Consider the following 22938-nt stretch of genomic DNA (forward strand, 5'->3'; position numbering starts at 1 on the left):
ATCATGAGTCTTCTGCAAAGGAAAGATCATCTGATGCACATGTGTTTTGTCTGGTTTTAGAGTGTTTTGATTGAGATCAAGCAGGGGTGACCAGCTAATAAAACCATCATAAGCTATTACAGAGATTGCATTTATCTATTAAACCTGGATTTGGAAACAAACATTACTTCTGGCTGTAATCAGTGTATGATGCTTGCCTTTGAAAACCCCAAACATGCATGCATTACAAGTGCAAACTGAAAAAAAATAAAAGCATTCCTTATCTGCTGTTAAATAATAAATGAATGCATTAACGACTGAATGAATGGTTTTAGTGGGTTTTGGGATCGAGTGTGTGTGACCAGCTTAAAACAGCTTATTAAACAATTGCAGGTGATTACAGAAAGGGCATTCATTTACCTACTAAATATGGATTCAGAACTAAATCAAATATCGATAATGGCTATAAGGTCGTGTATGATGCAATAGGAATAGGTCATGCAATAAAAAATGCAGATTATAAATAATAATAATAATATAAAGTTCCTTACCTCCTAAATATATATATATATATATATATAGTCATGATAGTCCGAAGGCTGTTATAGGCGATACAGAAAGGTGATTTATCTATTAAATCGGGATTCAGAACAAAAACAAAAATCAATAATGGCTTTAAGGCACTTAAAGTGTGTGTGTGTGTGTGTGTGCGTGCGTGCGTGCGTGCGTGCGTGTGTGTGTGTGTGTGTGTATCATATCAGGACACAGCTCTGTATAATGACATGGGTATGACACAGGTATTACAAGGAGAGGGTGACTTATGAGGACATAACCCATGTCCCCATTTTCAAAACGTTTATAAATCATACAGAATGAGTTTTTTTGAGAAAGTAAAAATGCACAAAGTTTCCTGTGAGGGTTAGGGTTAGGTGTAGGGTTGGTGAAGGGCGATAGAATATACAGTTTCTACAGAATAAAAACCATTACACCTATGGGATGAACACACTTTACACAAAAACAAACGATGAGTGTGTGTGTGTGTGTGTGAGAGAGAGAGAGAGAGAGAGAGAGAGAGAGAGAGAGAGAGAGAGGCTGCAGATCGTCTTCGCGTCGCTATTGGCTTCTCGTCCCTCGGCGCCGCGCAGTGATGCTCGCACCTGGCGAAGGGCGGAAGAACCGCAGCATCAGCACCAGCGGATCTCCATGACGACAGCAGCATCTCCAGCATGGTGCAGAAATCCCGCAACGGCGGCGTGTATCCCGCCCCGCAGGCCGAGAAGAAGCTGAAGGTGGGTTTCGTGGGGCTGGAGACGGGAGCCACGGAGTCGAGCCGAGACGGCGCGCTGCTGATCGCGGGCGCGGAGGCGACGAAGCGCGGCAGCATCTTGAGCAAACAGCGCTCCAGCATCTCCGGGAAGAGGCCGCCGAAGCGCAACGCGTTCTACCGACGCCTGCAGAATTTCCTCTACAATGTTCTGGAGAGACCTCGCGGATGGGCGTTCATCTACCACGCTTACGTGTGAGTACCATCACAACAAAGAGCTTCTGGAGCGCTTTTGTTCGCGCACTTGATGAGATGTTTAGAACAGAAGAAGGGCTGCTTTCTGTTTCGCAAATGTTGCAATCGAACAAAGCGATCCTTGGTGTTTCTTTAATATGAATAGTTCGGATTAGAGCCAGACCTTTCATTGACATCATCTTGTGCTTCTTTGTAGAAAAGCACTTCACGTTTACAGCGTGGCAGGATTGTTCTAATCATAGAACATGATTGTGACGTTTCCTCAGTTTATTCTCTATTACTCTTAAAATGCTTTGTTTAAATGCATATCTGCCCAAAGAATTTTTCACAGACTGCGGTGAATCGTTCTGTTTGTGACTTCAGGCTCCTGTTCTTCATAGTAAAGGGTTGTAAAATGAAAGGTGAACTGTTACCTGCTGTATCTCTATAGTGCATGTCATGCTTTTTACAGAAGTTGTCATAAAAGAAGGTGATGTTGTTCCTTCCGCTTGCTTATCATTCTAAGAAGATTAAAGCTTTTTTAATGGTATTAATATTTCAGTTTGGAGCCAGATCTGCCTAGAGAACCCTTTCACGATCATTGTGTTGAGTCGTAATGTTCTTTTAGCTTCTGTTCCTTGTAGAAAAGCGTTTACATGTTTGTCATCTTTATAGAGTTGCAGGATTGATTAATAGAAGATGATGTGACGTTTAGGATGAACACTTGTTGTGCATTTCATGCATTTTTAGCAATAGAAGATGGCACATTTTTCTTCTGGTGGGTCATTATGTCTATCTGAGAAGATGCCTTAAACTTTTAATGGTATTTATATTTTAGTTTAGTGTTTAGGTGAAATAAACATCACAGCTGGATTGATTATCACCAAAGTGAAGCTGTCTTCTCCCGTGCTTCTGTTTTGCATCTAATACAGTTATGGATGTTTAATGGCAGATCGTTTTAAAGGCAGAATATGATTCTGTGTGCATTTTTGGTGGTTCATTATATCACTCCGAAAGCTTGTCTTGTGATATTGCTAGTTATTATTTACCTTTTCGTGCTCAGATTTCATGCTCACAATGTGTTGGGATTGAAGGTTCTCGTTTCAAGCTGAAGAAATCCAATCGAATGCCATTGAGATGCGCATTTCGAGCTTGTGAGAGATTTAGTTCCACATTCCCTTGTTTTCGCTTGTCGTTGTTTCTCATTCTCTCCACTTTTTTTTTTTTTTTTTGTAACTCCCACTGTATTATTAACCCGTGATCAACATCTGGGCACGATCAGAGCGAAACACAGAAGGCAGAATGACAAACAAACAAATGTCTGCAATCACAGAAACATGCTGCAGAAACACTGAAGTGATTCAGAAAATACTGCATGTGGTCAGTTTCCGTGCATCAAAATACCACAACAATCACATACTGTGGCATTACTGGGTGATTATCCATACCATTGTATCAAAGTTGAATGATGTATTGACAGCATGTTTGGTGATATCAGCTGCAGGTGTAGATGTGTTCACCAGCGACCCTGTTTTGAAGCGTTACCCTCCGACCGCGTCTAATCTCACTCAATTAAGCGTGAGTCAGCGGCTCATTGAAGGCAATGTGAGGAGCTGGTTTCAGCACCACGGCTCGTGGACAGCTCCTGTGACTCTCACAGCATCCTGAGACACAGATGCATGAACAGGAACTGCATTTACACTCAGTTCACATATAAAACTACACCATAAAGAATGGAAAGAAAGGTCATTTATAGTTAAAGAATGATGCACAAACATCATTATTGTTATGTTACGGTCATTTTGAGTATTATTTCCGTAAACTTGGATTCAATCTTTTTACCAACTAGGTTTCTTTAATGTTGCACATGTTTTTTATTCTGGTTTGGAGCTGATTGATGGTACACACCTCAGTTTTTGAGTATTTATTTCCTGAAATTATACACAAATAATGCCTTTTCACATAAAAGCTGATGTGTTGATCATCAGTGTTTATAACAGTACTCATCTGTTTGGTTAAATGTTAAAACATCTCAACCTCAACCAGCCCAAAACAGCACTATTTACTCTCTTAATTGTCTTAATTAAAGGTGAAATAACAAAGAAATTAATAGTGCATATTTTATCTTATTCAGGACTGTAATACCGTATAATCACAGTCTTTATTTACCAGACGTCATATTGTTTTATCATCTTTTTTTTCTTCTTCACAACTGCAAATGAATCATATTTTCCCCATTTCTCCATTTATTTCCTTCTTATCTGATGTACTTGTTTCTCTTTATCTGGTTTACTTTTATCATAATTATATTTAATTAATCAACAGACTCGTTAGTCGTTGTTATCATGAATCCCTAGCATCTGGATTATACAGTATCTGGTCAAATTAGCAGTTGTGTGGGTGTAGATACAGGATTAGTTTCTAAATGGTCCTCCAAAGATTTCTTTCCATGGCAAAGTCCTCTTAGTCTCACTCAGATCTATTCAGAAAAATATGATAGATATGACAGGTTTAACATACATTTACAGTAAAAAAGGTATATTTCATTAACTGAAATAGTTAATACACTACATGATTAAAATGTGCTTTGTACCTTTTATAATATACTGCTACCTTAAAACAGATGATAAAGAGAAAACCACTTGATGATTTAAAGTTCATTACAAGTAGCTTTCCCAAATGCCGAATTAAACACTAATATAGATGCATGCAAAACACCATAAAATAATGCATTAGACATTAAATTAATAACATAAAATGTAACATCAAACCTAATGTACATAACTGACGAGATAAAAATAAGAAGAAACTCGTTCTTTTTTAACTTCCAACGTCAATATTTTATTGTCAAATTCCCATTAGATTTGTTACAGATTTCATTGTATAGAAACTTACCATTAACCACTTATTAGGTTTTTACTGCAGTGTTTTATAATATTTTATGTAATTATATGCAGTGTAGTTTTCCCGTTTTTAAAGTTTTAGTCTTTATTTATTTGTGAAAAAGATGCAATATTATGTCTTTATTTACTCACCAAAAGGAGATACACACGTCTCTCATGTGATGACATTGTGTTATAAAACACGTCTTATGTGGCCTTTTGGTCGCTGCTTTTATCTGTGACCAGCATCAGTAATACCCATCATTACAGAGTCATGTGTACTGTGTGTGTGTGTGTGTGTGTGTGTGTGTGTTTGTGTGTGTGTGTGAGCTCTCAGCTCAGGTGTGAATCAGTCACCATCATTTAAGTTTGCTGTGAAAGAAGCAGCATGGTTTCAGGCCGACAGAGACGCGTCCGGGCATTCGGCCCTGCACCGGATGAACACAGTCTGATTCATGAGGCACTTCGGTCGGTTTATATGGAGCTGTTATTGTGCCACACCATTACACTGACGAAGGAGACGCACCTCATAAATATGCACTTTCTGATCAGCTGAAGCATTGGTTTATAGCAACCAGAGAATCAGTTCAAGCTTTTAGTCTTGATGTGATGGTCAGTCCAGGTCTTCTGATGTTATATAAAAAGATTTGTGTAATGAATAGACTCAAATATAATCATTGTTTGTTGATGGTCAACTATGAGCTTTTTTTGTTCCACTTTTTCCATTTTCTTTGCATTTTTATTTTTTTCAAGATTAGGTGTCCTGACCTTCCTTCATTTGTATAAAAGCTTGGCCGAAATAATTTGAAATAGTTAAGATTTTGAAAATGTTTTTTAATGAAATCTATTCTACTCACCAAAGGTGCATTTATATAAATAAAAAAAACAGTAGCAATTTAGAAATATTATTGCAATTTTAAGGAACTGCTTTCTGTGTGAATCTGTGTTAAAGTGTAATGTATTTCTGTGATGCTCCGCTGTATTTTCAGCATCATTCCTCCAGTCTTCAGTGTCACATGATCTTCAGAAATCAGAATAATATGATGATTTACTGCTCAAGAAACATTTCTGATTATTATCACTGTTGAAAACTGTCGTGCTGCACAATATTTTTGTGGAAACTGTGATGCATTTTATTTTTCAGGACTCACAGATGAATAGAAAGTTCAAAAGAACAGCATTTTAATTTAAATAGAAATCTTTTGTAACATTATCAATGTCTTTACTTTTGAGCGATTTAATGCATCCTTGATAAATAAAACAAAAATCTCCAAACCCCATATTTGTATTTGTCAACACTGATAATAATCAGAAATGTTTCTTGAGTAAATCATCATATTATTATGATCTCTGAAGATCATGTGTGACTGGAGAAATGATGCTGAAAATACAGCTTTGATCACAGGAATAAATTATATTTTAACACATATTCATACAGAATACAGCTATTTTAAACTTTAATAATATTTCAGAATTTATGATGTATTTTGATCAAATAAATGCAGACTTGGTGTGGTTGTGGGACATTTAAAGTGATTTAGAGGACGGTGTCTTCCTGCAGAGCTCAGTGTCACTCCGTCTGTCAGTAAGGGAAGAAAAGAGGGAAAAACATCACCTAACTTTCATTATCCGCTGAGTAAAATGCTGCTTTTTCTGTTTTGTGGGTTGAATTGCACCATCTGAAAGCTACTATTTCAATCACAACAGCCTGAGATGAAGCCATCATGAAAGGAAGTTTACATTTTGCGACCCATTTTCACCTTCTAAAATTATATATTGTTGAGGGAAGCTGGACATTCACTGAGATGAAAGTGTATTTTATCCATCAGGAACTGATTGGACTGTCAGAATGAGTCAGATCTTGATTGTTCTTGAGCAAAACACTCATCTTCGGTTTTGTTTTGAAGGTTTGAGGTGTTTGACAAGCTGTAAGCAATGCATTTCATCATGTGTGTGTGTGTGTGTGTGTGTGTTGGCATTTAGCCGTCTGTTCTGGTATTTGGCTTAAATGACCAAAGCATCTGCAACCAGCAGGAAGTTTAATGACTGAAATGAAGTTACAAACCTCCAAACTGTGAAAAATAAATCATATGTGAGTGTTCATATGTGTGCATGTGTTTATTACTGATGAATGCCTTTGACAGCATTTCATTTCCATACATTTACATGCTTTTCACTATATATATTTAATTTAATTGAACCAAACATGTGCAACTGTCTTTATAACTCTGTATACAGCTTTCATGACCCATTAGAAGCTCATCAGAGTCGGTTTAGTGGTTTATTAACTGTATTTATTGCAGCATGTGTATTACAGCCCTAATAAAAGCATCAGTCAAGCACACTGTCCTAACATCCTCATAAAGCACACACACACACACACACACACACACACATCAGCATCCTGACCTGTGTGAAGATCACAAACATCCAGTGTCCCACTGAGGGTTTACTTTCAGACATTTTCTTCTTCTGCACTTTCTGTTTTTCACTGTGTTTTAGGGAGTTCCTGTTTTGTTTTGTTTTTTAATGATATTATGTATTTATGATATTTAGCAGCACATCTCTAATGCAGTGAAACACAGATTGTGGTTTCTGTATCATTCTCTCATTGGCTGATGTGTCTGTAGTTTATCTTAAGGTGAGCATTACTGTAGAATTATGGACTTCAACAGAGGTTCTCTCTCTCTCTCTCTCTCTCTCTCTCTCTTTCTCGACCAATCGAGCGACCAACCGAGTGAAAGAAAGAGTTCTGACAGATCGGTCAACTGAGAAACCTTTAGGACCTTCAGCTTCCAGATTCAGTTTATAGACTTACTGATCTCTCTCTCTCTCTCTCTCTCTCTCTCACACACACACACACACACACACACACACACCATCAGATGAGTGTGTGTAAGAAAGAGATCACTAAAAAAGAAAAACTCACTCTCATGTCCAGTGGATGTGTAGTCCATCTTCAGTGGAGCACAGAAGTGTAGCAGGATATTCATGCAATTAAAAAGCGTGGTAAAAAGCATGGCCATAAATATTACACAATATCTTAAAAGTAGTCCATATGACTTATTAATATCAAATCAGGCTTGTATGCAAAAATGCATTCGTTCTTCAAAACTGATCCTTATGTGCTAATGATGGTTTGTAGGTGTACTGTCACTTTAAGACGAGAACGTCACATGCTTCTGTAACCTCCTTCACACTTCAGAAAGATCTGTTGTAATGAGTGCTGTCATGTGCTATTAGAGTGTGTGTGTGTGTGTGTGTGTGTGTGTGTGTGTGTGTGTGTGTGTGTGTGTGTGTGTGTGTGTGTGTGTGTGAGGGTCACGAGCGAGTAGGTGGAAGTGCACCTGTGATGTCATCGATTGCTCATAGTGCTTGTGTTCTTGTTAAAAGCCTTTAGATCTATAATGATGTCTATTTATTGAGCAGGTAAAGCAGAAGAGGTCAGATCATCATTTTTAGCATTTCAGTTTATTTTTAGCATTTTACTTACAATGTAAAATAGTCATCCATTTAGTCTTATACCAGTTTTGCATCCTCTCTCTGTTCAGATCAGACTGAAATGATCGATCTTTTAACATTGTGAGCTGGAAACATGATAACGTTGGTCTATTTTTCCATCTTCTTTTATTATACATTGAAAATATCTGATTCATATCGTTATGGACACTGGGATACGCTACCATTCAAAAGATTTAAAAAAGGAAATTAATATTTTATTCATCAAAGATACATTAAATTGATCAAAAGTTACAGTACATTTAAGAATTGTAAAATTTATCAAACAATTCATATTTCAAACGCTGTTCTTTTGAACTTTCTATGAATCTGTGAATCCTGAAAAATAAAATGCATCACAGTATCCACAAAAATATTGTGCAGCGCAACTGTTTTCAACATTAATAATAATAATAATAATGTTTCTGGAGCAGTAAATCATCATATTTTCAGGATTTTGTGTGACACTGAAGACTGGAGGAATGATGCTAAAAATTCAGCTGTGCATCACAGAAATAAATTACACTTTAACACAGATTCACACAGAAAACAGCTTTTTAAAATGTAATAATATTTCACTTTTTTTTTCTTTTTATGCTGTATTTTTGATCAAAGAAATGCAGTCTCAGTGAACAAAAACGTTTGACCATCAGTGTACTTTTCCCAATTTGACCAATGTGACTGTATTGTTCCAGATTATAAACCCAAAAGTGATGCTGTTGTAAATTTGTGGATCATTCATAAATGCTTGCCATCAATAACTTGTTTTCGGGGTTTTTTTCCGTTCTGAAAGCTCCTCATCTATTGCATTTTACAAGTTTTTACGTTTTAACGATGGATCTGCTCAACTCTTCTTCAGCAGTCCTCTGCGGTTCATGTTTGAGGATTTGATTATATTCGCAGGTCTTCAGAGGGTTGTGGGGAGCGGCAGCGCCTCGTTATGAGCGTCTGTAATTACTGTAATCAGGTGAGCAGAAGCTCCGGCGACTCCAGAAGAAAACAGTTCATTAGAACAGAAGCATTAACGCAGGAGGTTTAATGAGCACGCTAATGATGTAGCTACATGTGTGTATGTGTGTGGTTTCTTAAGTGGATTAGAATAATGTCCGTGAAGCTTTGTAATGACTGTAATGTCTTCCTCTTACTGATTTCATTGTTTCATTCTCATGAATCCATCCATCCATCCATCATTCTCTCATTGCATGTGCCTCATAAACATTAAAGCTTTGTAAATGTCCTTGTATTCAGATTTAAATTGTGCATCCTGTTTGTTACATCAGTTCAAATTCAGGGACTGGTATGAAATTAAACTAAATTTTTGGGGGAAATTATTAAAGATTATTAAGACTTAAGTTCAAAAATCTCCCGTTACATTTGCACATTTGCATGATGCGTTGAGTAGTCATGCATTTCTGTGTGTGTGTGTGTGTGTGTGTGTGTGTGTGTGTGTATGCGTGTGTGAGTGTGTTATAGTATGCGTGCTTGTGTGTGTGTGTGTGTGTGTGTGTGTGTGTGTGTGTGTGTGTATCATATCAGGACACAACTCTGTATAATGACATGGGTATGACACAGGTATTACAAGGAGAGGGTGACTTATGAGCACATAACCCATGTCCCCATTTTTCAAAATGCTTATAAATCATACAGAATGAGTTTTTTTGAGAAAGTAAAAATGCAGAAAGTTTCCTGTGAGGGTTAGGGTTAGGTGTAGGGTTGGTGTAGGGACATAGAATATACAGTTTGTACAGAATAAAAACCATTACACCTATTTTCACAAAAACAAACGTGTGTGTGTGTGTGTGTGTGTGTTTTGGCTCCCTGTAATCACTAACTGCTGGATCAGGAAATGTAGTTTCTCTCTCCTGATTTCTCCTTCCTGTCTGGATGATTTATTGTGAATCAGAGATCTACGGATGAAGGAGCCAAATCAGTCAGTATGAGAGCCGTAGATGAGGAAACGCATGTGTGTGCATCCATTAGTGTGAACGATCGGATATACAGAGGAGAAAGTTCGATTATCTCAAGGAAACCATCATGGGACGCCCTGAGGCTATTAGGAAAGAAAATCACACTTGAGATTGTGTGTGTGTGTGTGTGTGTGTGTGTGTGTGTGTGTCATACTGGTCATCAATGACTAATCAATGACAGGAACATCTCATCTACGGTTATTATACTTGGGTCTCAGACACTATACAGAATCTGTGGTGTGTCTAATACTGGACTGAAAGTCTTTAATGCCTTCTTGTCCAGTTAAAACATCTACATTTCAATAAATATTCAGTAAATGTACTTGAGAAGCTACAATCCATGAGATATTGAGCCTTTTCAGAAGATGCATCTCTAATATGTATGTTTTGCTTGTAATTTTTTTTTCTATTTTAATTCATAGTTTGAACCAGTTTTTAATGGTTGTTTTTTTTTTTTTGTGCTTTAAGTTAATGTTTATTTTGTTTAAAGTGACAAAAATGCTTTTGTTGTTGTTGTTGTTGTTTTTGTTAACTACACTATTTCACTAGTTTTAAGTATAAACAAGTGTAAAAAATCTGCCAGTGCAGTGAGACAAAATACAGGCTTACTTATATTTGCAATAAAATAGATTAAAATATTTATTTTTTATTTTTGTGCAGTGCGTGTGATAAACCTTGACTAAATAAATTATGCTAATAAAACTCATAGTTTGTTTTTCAAAAGTACAGTATTGTTGTCACATCGTGTTGTTGTGTTGTGGATGATGACATACTAGTCTTTACTGTCTTAACCAGATAAATCAGAAATATCACGTTGACCAAATCTCATGCAATTCACAAGTTAGACGGCTGTATGCAGCATAAACCACACATGTGATGGAAATCTAAGTTTTGTGGTGATGCACACATTAAACTCACTGAATTTCCCACTGGAAAACTGCTTCCCGTCCCAGGTGTTCTCTGCAGGAGGACAGACGGCTCTCCTCCGTATCGATGTGGGTGTTTTGTTCGGGATCAATAATCTATAATTAGAGCTGTAGTCTTGTCATCTAATCCACTGGACACAGTTACACGAGCCGAACGACAACAGTCCTGCTTTGAAATCAAGAGTTTTCTTGTTTTTAATCACTAACTGTGCATTTAATCAACAGTAAGAAAAAAAACTGGATAGAAAAACAAATAATATCCTGGAAGAAAAATATTTTAGATATGTTTCGTTAACTGTAAAAACAACAAAATGCAATGCAAAATTCAAAGAAAACTCAACACACAAAATTCCTTCATATATCACCAGACTTCTCTTAAAGTGGAAGGGGTAGGTCTTAAATACATCACTGAAATGTGGTAAACTGGTGACAATATGATCTTATGATCATGCATTTGACAGAAAAATCATGCAACACCAAGTCAGTTCAAGTGAATTCATTGTTAGTTAATTTCAAAATGTATTAATGCATTTTTTGGAAATCAAGATTGTGTCTGTTGATGTTAGTTAATGCACTTTGAATTAACAAAGAACTATTGCATTTTTGTTTACAAACATTGTTAGATTATATTAACTAATGCATTAATGTGAACAAAAGAGGCCTTGCAAAGTGTTACCAAAAATGTCAAACCAGATCGATTGTTTCTTTTAGAAGATTATTGAGCAAATAGAGACTTCTGAAAAAATGAGCCCAAGTAAAGATATTCAATCTTTCAGGCAAATGTCAGGGTTTTTTTTTCAGATTAAACTAAAGAAATTTCAATGGCTGAAATAAAAAAAAAAATATATATATATATTATTTATATTTATATATATATATTTTATATATATTCAGATTATTTTATTTCATTTAGTGTTCATGGTTTTAGTTTCTGTTTTCATTAACGATAACCCTGATACAAAATCAAATTAAATTATTTAGTTAACACACATACAGTAGTCGTCTTGGACAAACACTTTTGTCATATTCCCTACACTGAAAAGTTTGCCTGGCAACAAAGAATTTTTATTTATTTAATATTAAATAAATATTTATTAAATAATATTTAATTCCTACACAAACACTCTGATTGGCTGTTGCATTGAAAATCCCAAAACCCTGTCTCTCGTCTTTCTCTCTATCGTGTTCCTCTCTATCTGCATTTGTTAGTTAGTGCATGCTTTTCGTGGTTCTTTTCATCTAATCACCAGCTAATTAATCCTCGTTAAACACAGGACAGTCCAAGCACATGTTCCTCTTGATATTCTTTAGGAGAAAGTGCTGACATAGATGTTTGTGAGTGTGAAGATAGAGCTAAAAAGGCAGAAAACTGCTGTATCTTTGCACACGTGGCCAGCAGAGAGTCATATTGCATCCATATTGCATATTAAATCCAATTACACTTTACATGCCCGCTGGGAAGTATTAGTGCACCATGGCCGTCGACACACTCTTTCTCCTGCTCTCTAATAACTGAAATGATGTTGCTGTGAAAACAGAGAAATCAAGACACAAGAGTGTCATCTATCAGTACAGTGTCATCACTATCAATCACTGTCACTAAACCTGTTCGAATATTACTTTTTACCTTTCCATGAACCTCTAACACGACCTCGCAGAGAAATAATAATATAATAATAATAATAATAACACACTTTATTTTATATAGTGCCTTAAAAATAAAAATAATAATAATAAATGAAGTAAATTCCTCTATGATCATGATGTTAAATTAAAGTGAAGAAAAAGTGAGCCTGCACTAGAGAATTATTTTTCAAAATGAATGAAAATAATACATGGATGTCAAATTAATCGTTTTGATACAATATTTCTTTATTCCTTTTTTATTATATGTAATATATATATATATATATATATATATATATATATATATATATATATATATATATATATATATATATATATTACATGTATGTGTATATTTATTTATTACATTTTTTTATATTCTAAGAATACATACTGTGGAACATGAAATTATACATATATACACATTATTTGATGTATTATTGTTTTATGTATAAGTGCATGTGTGTATGATCATTATATTATAATATTTTATTATATTACAGTGTATGAACACACACATATATATATATATATATATATATATATATATATATATATATATATATATATATATATATATATATGAATTAAGTTTGAATTATAGACAGAATTTATTTATATGTAATATATATGTTATAATATATTTAATAAATTTAAATCATGTTATTATTGTAAATTTAGTATTTTTTTATTTTTTATTTATCCTTATTCACATTTGCATACAGCACTATCATTTTTATTTTGTAGTATGAAATGTTTTTTTGTTTTCTAATGAAAATGCATTAGCTCTAATAGTTTTTAATATGTTATTATGTAATTATACAGTCTAATTTTGTCATGTAGCTTGTGATGTAACTGCTTTCTCTAAAGGTGAGTTGTCAGTTTAGATTAGCTGTTATTTTTCTCTAGTAGTTGATATCTGCATTTTTTTGACACTGCATTAGGTAATAATACAAAAACACATCTCCCTGTAGAATTTACTGCCTGGGTTGGTGAGACTTATAATGTTTGTGTCAGTAAATAGTTTGTGTAATGTGGTCATGCGGAGGGCTAGCGTGTGCTAGCTCAAGCCTGATATCCCGCTGTTCCTCACATCAGCAGCCAGCTCAGCACTTCCTGCAGGATTCTTAGAGTTTGTCGAGAAACCGCAGCAGAGCTCATGCTGACAGAGAGATGATGAGAAAAACAGTGTCAGCAATGCATTTACCCACTTTACTGTGGCATTTGAAGGAGAGATAACACATATACACTTGATTTTTGTCTCTGTTTGCTGGCAATTCATTATGCCAATCAAATCAGATCTGTTTACTGTATTAATACATGCATTTGGTTTTATTTTGCACAAATTACATGCAAATTCAATTCACATCATTTAAAATGTTTTTATTTTATTTTTTTCTAGTCATTTCAGTTTTCTGCTGGTTTAATACATGCATTTGGTTTTATTTTGCACTAATCACATGCAAATTCAATGCACATCATTTAAACAGGTTTTTTTTTCTTGTCCTTTCAGTTTTCTGCTGGTTTTCTCCTGTCTGGTTCTGTCTGTGTTCTCCACCATCAAAGAATATGAGAAGAGCTCAGAAGACGCCCTCTACATCCTGGTATGTATTATCACAGGGGTATTGATTTAACACGTGTGCATTGATCTCATGCTAACATGTCGTCTGTCTGTGTGTTTAGGAAATTGTAACCATTGTGGTTTTCGGAGTGGAATACATCGTAAGGATCTGGTCTGCAGGATGTTGCTGTCGATACAGAGGATGGAGGGGAAGGTTAAAATTCGCCCGGAAACCTTTTTGTGTTATCGGTGAGGATTTCTAAAAGCCTGCAAAGCTACACGGGAAACTTTTAATTTTAAAGCTATAAATGCTGATTTTACAGAAAAATACTATTTTAGTATTTCTGCTTCAAAATGTAATATACTTGCTGTTTTGATGCTTTTAATATTTTGTGAAATTGAATATAAATTTCTGAGTGAAAATAGTCAAAGTAATCCAAAGTAATTTTTTCATCAAGGATGCATTTACTGTGACTAAAAAAAGTGAGAGTTAAGATGTGCGATTTTACAAAAGATTTCTATTTCAACTAAATGCTGTTCGTTTGAACTTTCTATTCATTAAAGAATCCCCCTCAAAAAATAAAATGCATCACAGTTTCCACAAAAATTCAACTTTTTTCAGCATTAAAAATAACCAGAAATATTTCTGGAGCAGAAAATCTGAATATTTTCATGATTTCTGAAGATCATGTGACACTGAAGACTGAAGGAATGATGCTGAAAATACAGATTGATCACAGGAATAAATTACATTTAAACAGATATTTACATAGAAAACAGTTGTTTTAAATTGTAAAAATATTTCACAATTTTTAAGGTAGCTATTTTATTTTACCACATGCCTGTATGCTTGAAGTCACTTGTCAAATTCATGCAAATTTGCATATTTCCTATCACATATATATAGCTTGATCAGTTGCTGTTGTATTTTTCAGACATCATGGTGCTGATCGCCTCGATCTCAGTTTTGGCCGCTGGAACGCAGGGGAATGTGTTCGCCACCTCGGCCATCAGGAGTCTCCGATTCCTCCAGATTCTCCGGATGATCCGCATGGATCGGCGCGGGGGAACCTGGAAGCTCTTGGGATCAGTGGTCTACGCTCACAGCAAGGTAACCGAAGATGATAAACTCTCCTGAAATGGTTCAGGTACCAGTAAAACTTCCAGTCGGCTCATGTAAATCTCATCCCGCATTCTGGCATTCCCAATATTCACTGTAGGACTTTAATTGGAGATGCATCTGGTCTTATTTAGCACATATCATTAGAAATAAATGCAATTCATGGTAATATCCATGCAAAAGTTTTAAAGTCAGCATGAAATCAGTGTTAACTTTCTTAAGTCATGTTCCTAGTCTTATTGTGAATGATTAATCAATGCATGTTGTTCCAATGGAGTGTTACTTTTGAATGGGTTTGTTACCTTCGAATGTAATGAAAATCTTATTGTGGGTGATTTATCAATGCAATGTTGTTCCAAATTGATCTAAATTCAAAATGTAGCAAAGATTCCCTTTTTCAGCTTCAGTATCCTTTCTCATGCAAAAATATCTCAGATGATGGACTTTTTTCAGTTGCGAATGTAATTTCATGTTATTTTAAAACATGTTTTGAAGTCTTTTGATGCCCTCAAACAGTGCGTCTGAAGCATGAATCAACAATATACAAGCTCAGTTTCCAAACCGCAAAGTACTAGTTCAGTTGCTCTTAAGAAATATTGACCAAATACCAAATATGAGAGGTTTGAGAGGTTTATTGTTGCTCTGGCTGCTCCACGAGGCCTTTCGCTCTGCAGATATTGAAGATTGAAACCACAGGAGTCTCTCATGTGACATTTGTCAAGCCCAACATTTCCTGTTCGTTGTTGGAGTGGGTTCTAGAGGTCAGATGCTCTTCTGGAACGGATCTAATGGCCTCTTTTTGGCTCGGTGTGGCTGTGTTGAGAAGAGGAGGAAAAGGCCAAAGTGGGGCGGAGCTTAATGAGACATCCTGATGAAGTGTCAGCTGATGGATGAGTCTTGGCAACACAGAACATAACCTCGTACTGTAAATGCAGGGCACACAGTCACAGATGGAGAACTGACAGGAACGAGACAAGCAGAATATTACATCGAATGCAGATTGTGTTGTCATCATTGTCTGTGCTTTGAAGATCTAGTAAAAATTGGCAAAGTTCAAAAGAACCTTTTGCTTATCTTCCCAATTTACATTTCTAAATGTTCCCTGAACGTTTATAGTTTCCAGGTTCTTCTCTTTATGTTTTAAAAGCATTTTTCTTGGTTATTTGAATGTTACTTTTGAGTGTTGTTTTTGAATGATAGTGTTACATCCTTTGAGTGTTACTTTTGAATGATTCTTTTAAATGGGAGTGTTACATTTTAATGTTGCTTCAATTCAATTTTAATTTTGAGTGTTACTTTTAAATGGGAATGTTATTTTTGAGTGTAACTTTTAAATGTTGCTTTTGAATGGGAATGTTACTTTTAAATGATTCTTTTAAATGGGAGTTTCACTATAGAGTGTTACTTTTGAATGCTAGTTTGGAATGGGGGTGTTACATCTGAATGTTGTGTGATTCCTCAGCAGTTTTGTGCTCTGTGAAAGCATTGGGGGAACATCATCTGTTGTTCTGGTGATGAAAACATGTTTACTCTAACAAAGGGATCCATTAATGATTTTGCATGTTCACAGTAAACATACTGAAATATGAATGAGTTTTAAGGGAGTTGCATGCTAGCAGTGTGATGTGAGGAAAGGAAAGCCGGCTGTGAAATAACACCATTAGTCTGATTAATAATTAATGCTGACCATATTAATTGAAAGAGGAAAACAGGTTAATTATGACAAAATGGGTATCTGCACTAAACTGATCAAATGTGACAGTTAAGACACTGATAATGTTACAAAAGATTTCGGTTTCAAATAAATGCTGTCCTTTTGAAATTTCCATTCTTTAAAGAGTCTTGAAAAAATAAAATGCATCATGGTTTCATCAAAAATATTGTGTTGATGATCTAATCGTGATTACAGTAGTGAGTGTGCACTTTACAGTTATCATTGTTGAAATAAAGCTGAAATAAAATAGAAATATTATATGAAAAACTTATTTCAGTTTACATTTAGTTGAGGCCATACAATCACTAGCTGTCACTAAAATAAATAAAAGCTAAAACTGAACTGAAACTGAAATTGAAAATAAATGAAACCTAAATGGTAGGCTAATATTAAAAAAAACAGAACAAATAAAGATGAGAGCACATAAGAATATTGCAACAAATGTAAGAAAATTTCAAATGAAAACATAAAAGATTTAAAACCTATAATATTCCATAAATAATGCAAAAATAATGCAGATAATATTATAGTTTGTTTTAATATTTTTTATTAATTTAGTCATTTTGTCATTTTTACTAGTTTTTTTTTAAGTAAGTCTATATAGTTTCCATTTTATATTTTAAGTTTTATTTATTTTATTACAGTACATCAGGATTAATTTAATGGAAATAAAAAATGTTGCCTTCGTAATTAGCTTAAATAAAATTAAACAAATCAGGTCTTCATTTTTGTTTTATTTTATTTCAGTTAAAGTTTTTTCTATTTCAAGTAACAAAAGTTGCTTTATGGATTTAGTTGACTATAATATCCCTTCATCATACAAGTTATTTTATTTCAACTAACAAAAATGTAATTTTTTGTGGTTTGAGTTATAGCTAACTATTATAAAACACACAAAAGTGCATCACACTTTAGCCAATAGTAAAATAATCAGAAGTGCCATTTGCAAAACTATTGCCATTTTAGTGCATCCTCGTCCTCATCATCATCTTCATCATTCATAAATTGTTGACTTTTAAACAGGCAAAAACATCAGAGAAGACACTTGATATTGATATTTGTTGATGCTGTGTTTAACAGGAACTGATCACGGCGTGGTACATTGGCTTCCTGTGTCTGATCCTGGCCTCGTTCCTGGTGTACCTCGCTGAGAAGGAGGATAACCAGATGTTTGAGACCTACGCCGATGCGCTCTGGTGGGGTCTGGTAAGACTTTTCGCTTGAACAAATGTGCTTGAAGTAATGTGGCATGTCCACAATCTCTCATAATGCGGTCTGAGATCCATATGGTTTCATGAGCAGATTGCATTCGACTTGCTACTTCATTTAAGCACATCATTTGTTGTCTTGGCGTTCTGTAAGTGTTCTGGTGTGGAAGCGATTCTGCGGTGCTTTATTAAAGAGTTAATCAGCCCTCGGGACTCCAGTGAAGCGCTGGTGGGATTCCTTTAGAAATAAACTCAAGGACATCAGATAGAGACACAGCTGAAGTTTGCACAAAGGACTCTGTGAGGATCATTAATTATGCAGGGATGTTTATCGCTCGTTGAGTTTGATGAGATGTGATTTCAGAAAGATCACAGAGGAATCATTTGTGGATGGAGTTCATGCTCTTGCATAATTTAATGACGGATCTTAATATTTATTTTTCTGATTTGCTCTTTGTGTGAGCTGCTCTGTTTAAATCATTTTCATGTTCTTTGACAAAAGGGTTTTTGTAATTTTTTTTTTATTTTGACTGACCGATTAATTAAACGGTTCCTTTGTACGTTAATATTAGGGTAAGTCATGATAGGAAAAAAAACAACCAAAATAATATTATGATATATGTTATATGAAATGATATTACATTAAATTACATTGTAGTATACTTTTGTTTGTATATGCATATATTTTATGAAAAAAGCAACAACAGAACTAAATCTGTATATTCATATATTTGTATTTATTTGTATGTGTGTGTGTGTGTGTGTGTGTGTGTGTGTGTGTGTGTGTGTGTTTGTGTGTGGATGCATGTGTGTGTGTTTGTGTATGTGTGTGTTTGTGTGTGTGAAATTTAATTTAATGAAATCAGACTCATTTTCAAGCTAATAGTTTCAGGCTCCAGTCAGTGACAGTGAATTACTGAACTGATCTGAGTTCATGGCTAACTGAGATCTGACGGTGGTTCCCCTCAATGTCCCACAGATCACTCTGACCACCATCGGCTACGGTGATAAATATCCCATAACCTGGAACGGACGTCTCCTCGCGGCGACCTTCACCTTGATCGGCGTGTCTTTCTTCGCTCTGCCTGCGGTGAGTCTCTGGGGATTCAAGAGGAAATGAACAGATGAAGTCGAACAGGCTTTTAATGCAGTAGAAAGAGCAGATGCTGAAGTAGATCACTGCAGTTTATTATGAATATAACAGTCCCACTGGCTGCTTCATGCACTTGTCTTCATAGCAGTTCTGCTTTAATGTAAACACATCTGAGAATTATGATTCATCATATTGGGTTTATTGGAACTGAAGTTTAAAATGTGCATAATGGACTATACTTTTGTTCATAATGTCATAAATACTTGTAATCAAAGTGAAAATGTATTGTAATTTTAATATAAACTCAAAATTATGGCTTTTTTTCTAGCAATATAAAAAAAATATTTTATAACAAATAAATTAAACAAAAAAAGCTCATAACATTTTTTTAAATTTCGCTATTCCGAATTGTGAGATAAAAACTCAATATTCAGACTTGTATTCTTGCGATTTCCCAATCAAATTTCCCAATACTAAATTAATAACTGAATGAATGGTTTATTCATTCAATGCTAAATTACAAATGAAATAATAATAATAAATAAATAAATAAAAACAATTACAAAAAAATAAAAAGATAATTGCAACTTTTTATTTCACAATTCAAGACAAACTTTAGGTTGGCTTGAGAAAGCCTAGCCTGAAAGTTTTTAAAGCAGTTGTAAAAGCCTGAAGTTTGAAAATTTAGATAGTTTAGATAATGTTGATAACATGTTTCTAGCATGAATGGCATGTTTTTAGCATTTTTAGCGTATTATTAGCATATTGCTGGCATGATTAGCAATTTAATAACATGTTTCTAGTGTGATTAGCATGTTATTAGCACACTGATGGCATAACTAGCAATTAACTAACAAGTTGTTAACAAGATAAGCAAGTTACTAACATGTTGCTAGCATGTTTCTAGCATGATTAGCAAGTGACTAGCATGTTGTTAGCATGATTAGCAAGTTATTAACATGTTTGCTAGCATGATTAGGATGTTACTAGCATGTCGTTAGCATGATTAGCATGTTAATAGCATGTTCCTAGCATGATTAGCAAGTGACTAGCATGTCGTTAGCATGATTAGCAAGTTATTAACATGTTGCTAGCATGATTAGCATGTTACTAGCATGTCATTAGCATGATTACCATGTTACTAGCATTTCGTTAGCATGATTAGCAAGTTACTAGCATGTTGCTAGCATGATTAGCAAGTTACTAGTATGCCTCTAGCATGTCAAAAAAAGGTCATCTGATGAAACGATAATAAACATTCTAACTAGAGCTCAGGGAAAGAAAGAACTTAATAAAAGAGCACTTTATCAGAAGATGTGACCCCTTTAATGTCATGATACTCCATTATAGAGCAGAATAATAGACGACACGGCACAGTTTCTGGAAGAACTAGGTCCATTCATCATTAACAGTTTCTTTTCTCTGCAGGGGATTCTGGGTTCTGGGTTTGCCTTGAAAGTTCAGGAACAGCATCGGCAGAAACATTTCGAGAAGCGCAGAAATCCAGCTGCCGGCCTAATTCAGGTACAACACGCGTCATTTCAAGATACGTCCCAGATATACGCTTAGTGTCATCGGCTCCAGTTAGCCAGGAAAATAACACTGAAACTCAGAGCTCTGAACCTGAAGAAAAAAAAGCTTGATAGCCTCAAAGAATCAAATGCATCACAGTTTACACAAAAATATTGTGCAGCACAACTGTGTTCAACATTGATAATAATCAGAAATGTTTCTTGAGCAGTAAATCATCATATTATTCTGATTTCTGAAGATCATGTGACACTGAAGACTGGAGGAATGATGATGAAAATACAGCGGAGCATCACAGAAATAAATTACACTTTAACACAGATTCACACAGAAAACGGTTATTTTAAATTGTGATAATATTTCACAATTTGACAGTTTTTACTGTATTTTTGATCAAATAAACACAGCCTCATTGAGCACAAAACATAAAAATCTATCCTATCTCATGCTGAGACCCCAAAAAATTAAAATGAGCAAATAAATTCGTAGGTGTCATTACATTTAGAGCTCACGTCATTATTTTCTCCCCTCCCCTCATGTTTTTTCAAATGAATTATTAAGTGAATTATCTTATGCATGTTGTATTTTAATATGACTGTTCACTGCCATCTCTCAGGCTGCCTGGAGATTTTATGCCACCAACCTGAATCGCACGGATCTCTATTCGACGTGGGACTATTACGAGAGGACTGTATCCGTGCCCATGTACAGGTACATACACTTCTGCACGCATTTTCCTCCCCCATCCCCCCTCTCTCTCTCTATCCCAGCATTCCTCTGGGTGTCAGATGAGATGTGCTCAGACGTCTCTGCATCGATCTGCTCACTGACCTTTGAGGCTGTTTTTGTCCAGATTGTGAAGGTCAACAGTGCTGTCCACACACTCCCTCCCTCCCATCATACCTGTGGCATGTTTTATTCATGCATCACGCTTTGATTTCAAAAGTCGAATCAGCAGGGTATGCATGTCATGTTGCATGTCATATGTAATGTGTTGCATCAGCTAATGCTGCTTTTGAGTCATAAAATAGAGTATATGAAGATAAAAGCTTTTGGATCACGTGTTTATGATGTGCTTCGAGCAATACATACCACCACTGTTATTGATGATCGTGTAGCATCTATTGAACTTAATGCAATGGAGTTTAAGAAACAAAGACTATTTCATTAAAATCTTTTTTGAAAAGAAATGATACTTTTATTCATCATGGATGCATTAAAGTGATCAAAAGTGACAGTAAAGAGTTAATTATGTCCTTTTGAACTTTCTATTCATCAAATAATCCATACTTTTCACAAAAAATATTGTGCAGCTCAACTGTTCAACATTGCTAACAATCAGAAATGTTTCTTGAGAAGTAAATCATCATATTTTCATGATTTCTGAAGATCATGTGACACTGAAGACTGGAGGAATGATGCTGAAAATACAGCGGAGCATCACAGAAATAAATTACAGTTTAAAAAATAATCACATAGAAAATGGCTATTATAAATTGTAATAATATTTCACAATATTTATTGTTTTTATTGAATTTATTAAATTAATTGATCCAAAAATTCAGAGCAAATAAAATCTTTCCAAAAACATAAAAATATTTCTGACCTACTAAGCCAGAAAAATATTTGTATTTTAAATTAGAGTTAAGACTTTATTAAGCATTTCTATTATTAGTGCTCATATTTCATGTTTGAGTGTTATTTGTTAATGATTTGAACAAACCTCACAGGGTATTTGGTACATTATAAACTTCAGCTTGTATCAGCATATAACTTTTTCTTTCTTTTTCTCTCTGTTTAAAAATTCATTTTATTGTTCAAGAGATAGTAGTGTAAAAGTAATTGTGTGTCTAATGTACAGTATATCCTGTCTTTTTCCTGTACATTCTCTCTCCGCCTCTCTCACAGTATGATGCATATTTATTAATAGTACCTTGTTAGTTTTTGTTGATTTTTATTTTCAAAGAAGCTTCCAGATTTACATAAACATAGCACAGCATTTCCTCTTCACACATCATCCGTGTGTCAACAGTCTCTGTGTGTTTTCCAGACTCATCCCTCCTCTGAATCAGCTCGATCTGCTGAGAAACCTCAAGAGCAAATCTGGCCTCTCCTTTAGGTGATGGAATATGCTGTCTTTTATTTCTGATTTTCTCAGATGAATCGTTTATGTGTTCATGAATTGGATGGTGCATGATTATAAGTATGATTTTGTTTTCTAACACAGGAAAGAAGCCCAACCAGAACCCTCTCCGAGGTTAGTAAAATCATGTGCGTACAAATACAGTAAATGGCCTTATATTTCTCAGGCACCCAAGATGTTAAATGTGAGTTGT

At 35.0% G+C, this 22938-nt stretch overlaps 1 protein-coding gene across 1 annotated transcript in view; it reads left to right on the forward strand.

Moving 5' to 3' along the window:
* Positions 1-1063: 1063 nt before the first annotated feature.
* LOC113102059 (potassium voltage-gated channel subfamily KQT member 2-like) overlaps positions 1064-22938 on the forward strand; it is a 33387-nt gene continuing 11512 nt past the window's right edge. The window contains exons 1-10 of the mRNA XM_026265726.1: positions 1064-1498; positions 13890-13980; positions 14060-14186; positions 14873-15048; positions 17852-17977; positions 18959-19069; positions 20501-20596; positions 21219-21313; positions 22653-22721; positions 22830-22859. Of these exons, the coding sequence (XP_026121511.1) occupies positions 1206-1498; positions 13890-13980; positions 14060-14186; positions 14873-15048; positions 17852-17977; positions 18959-19069; positions 20501-20596; positions 21219-21313; positions 22653-22721; positions 22830-22859 (1214 nt within the window). The 5' untranslated portion in view covers positions 1064-1205. The remainder of the gene's footprint in view (positions 1499-13889; positions 13981-14059; positions 14187-14872; positions 15049-17851; positions 17978-18958; positions 19070-20500; positions 20597-21218; positions 21314-22652; positions 22722-22829; positions 22860-22938) is intronic.

This window comes from Carassius auratus, chromosome 6 (assembly GCF_003368295.1).
Source record: "Carassius auratus strain Wakin chromosome 6, ASM336829v1, whole genome shotgun sequence".
NCBI classification, from domain to species: domain Eukaryota; kingdom Metazoa; phylum Chordata; class Actinopteri; order Cypriniformes; family Cyprinidae; genus Carassius; species Carassius auratus.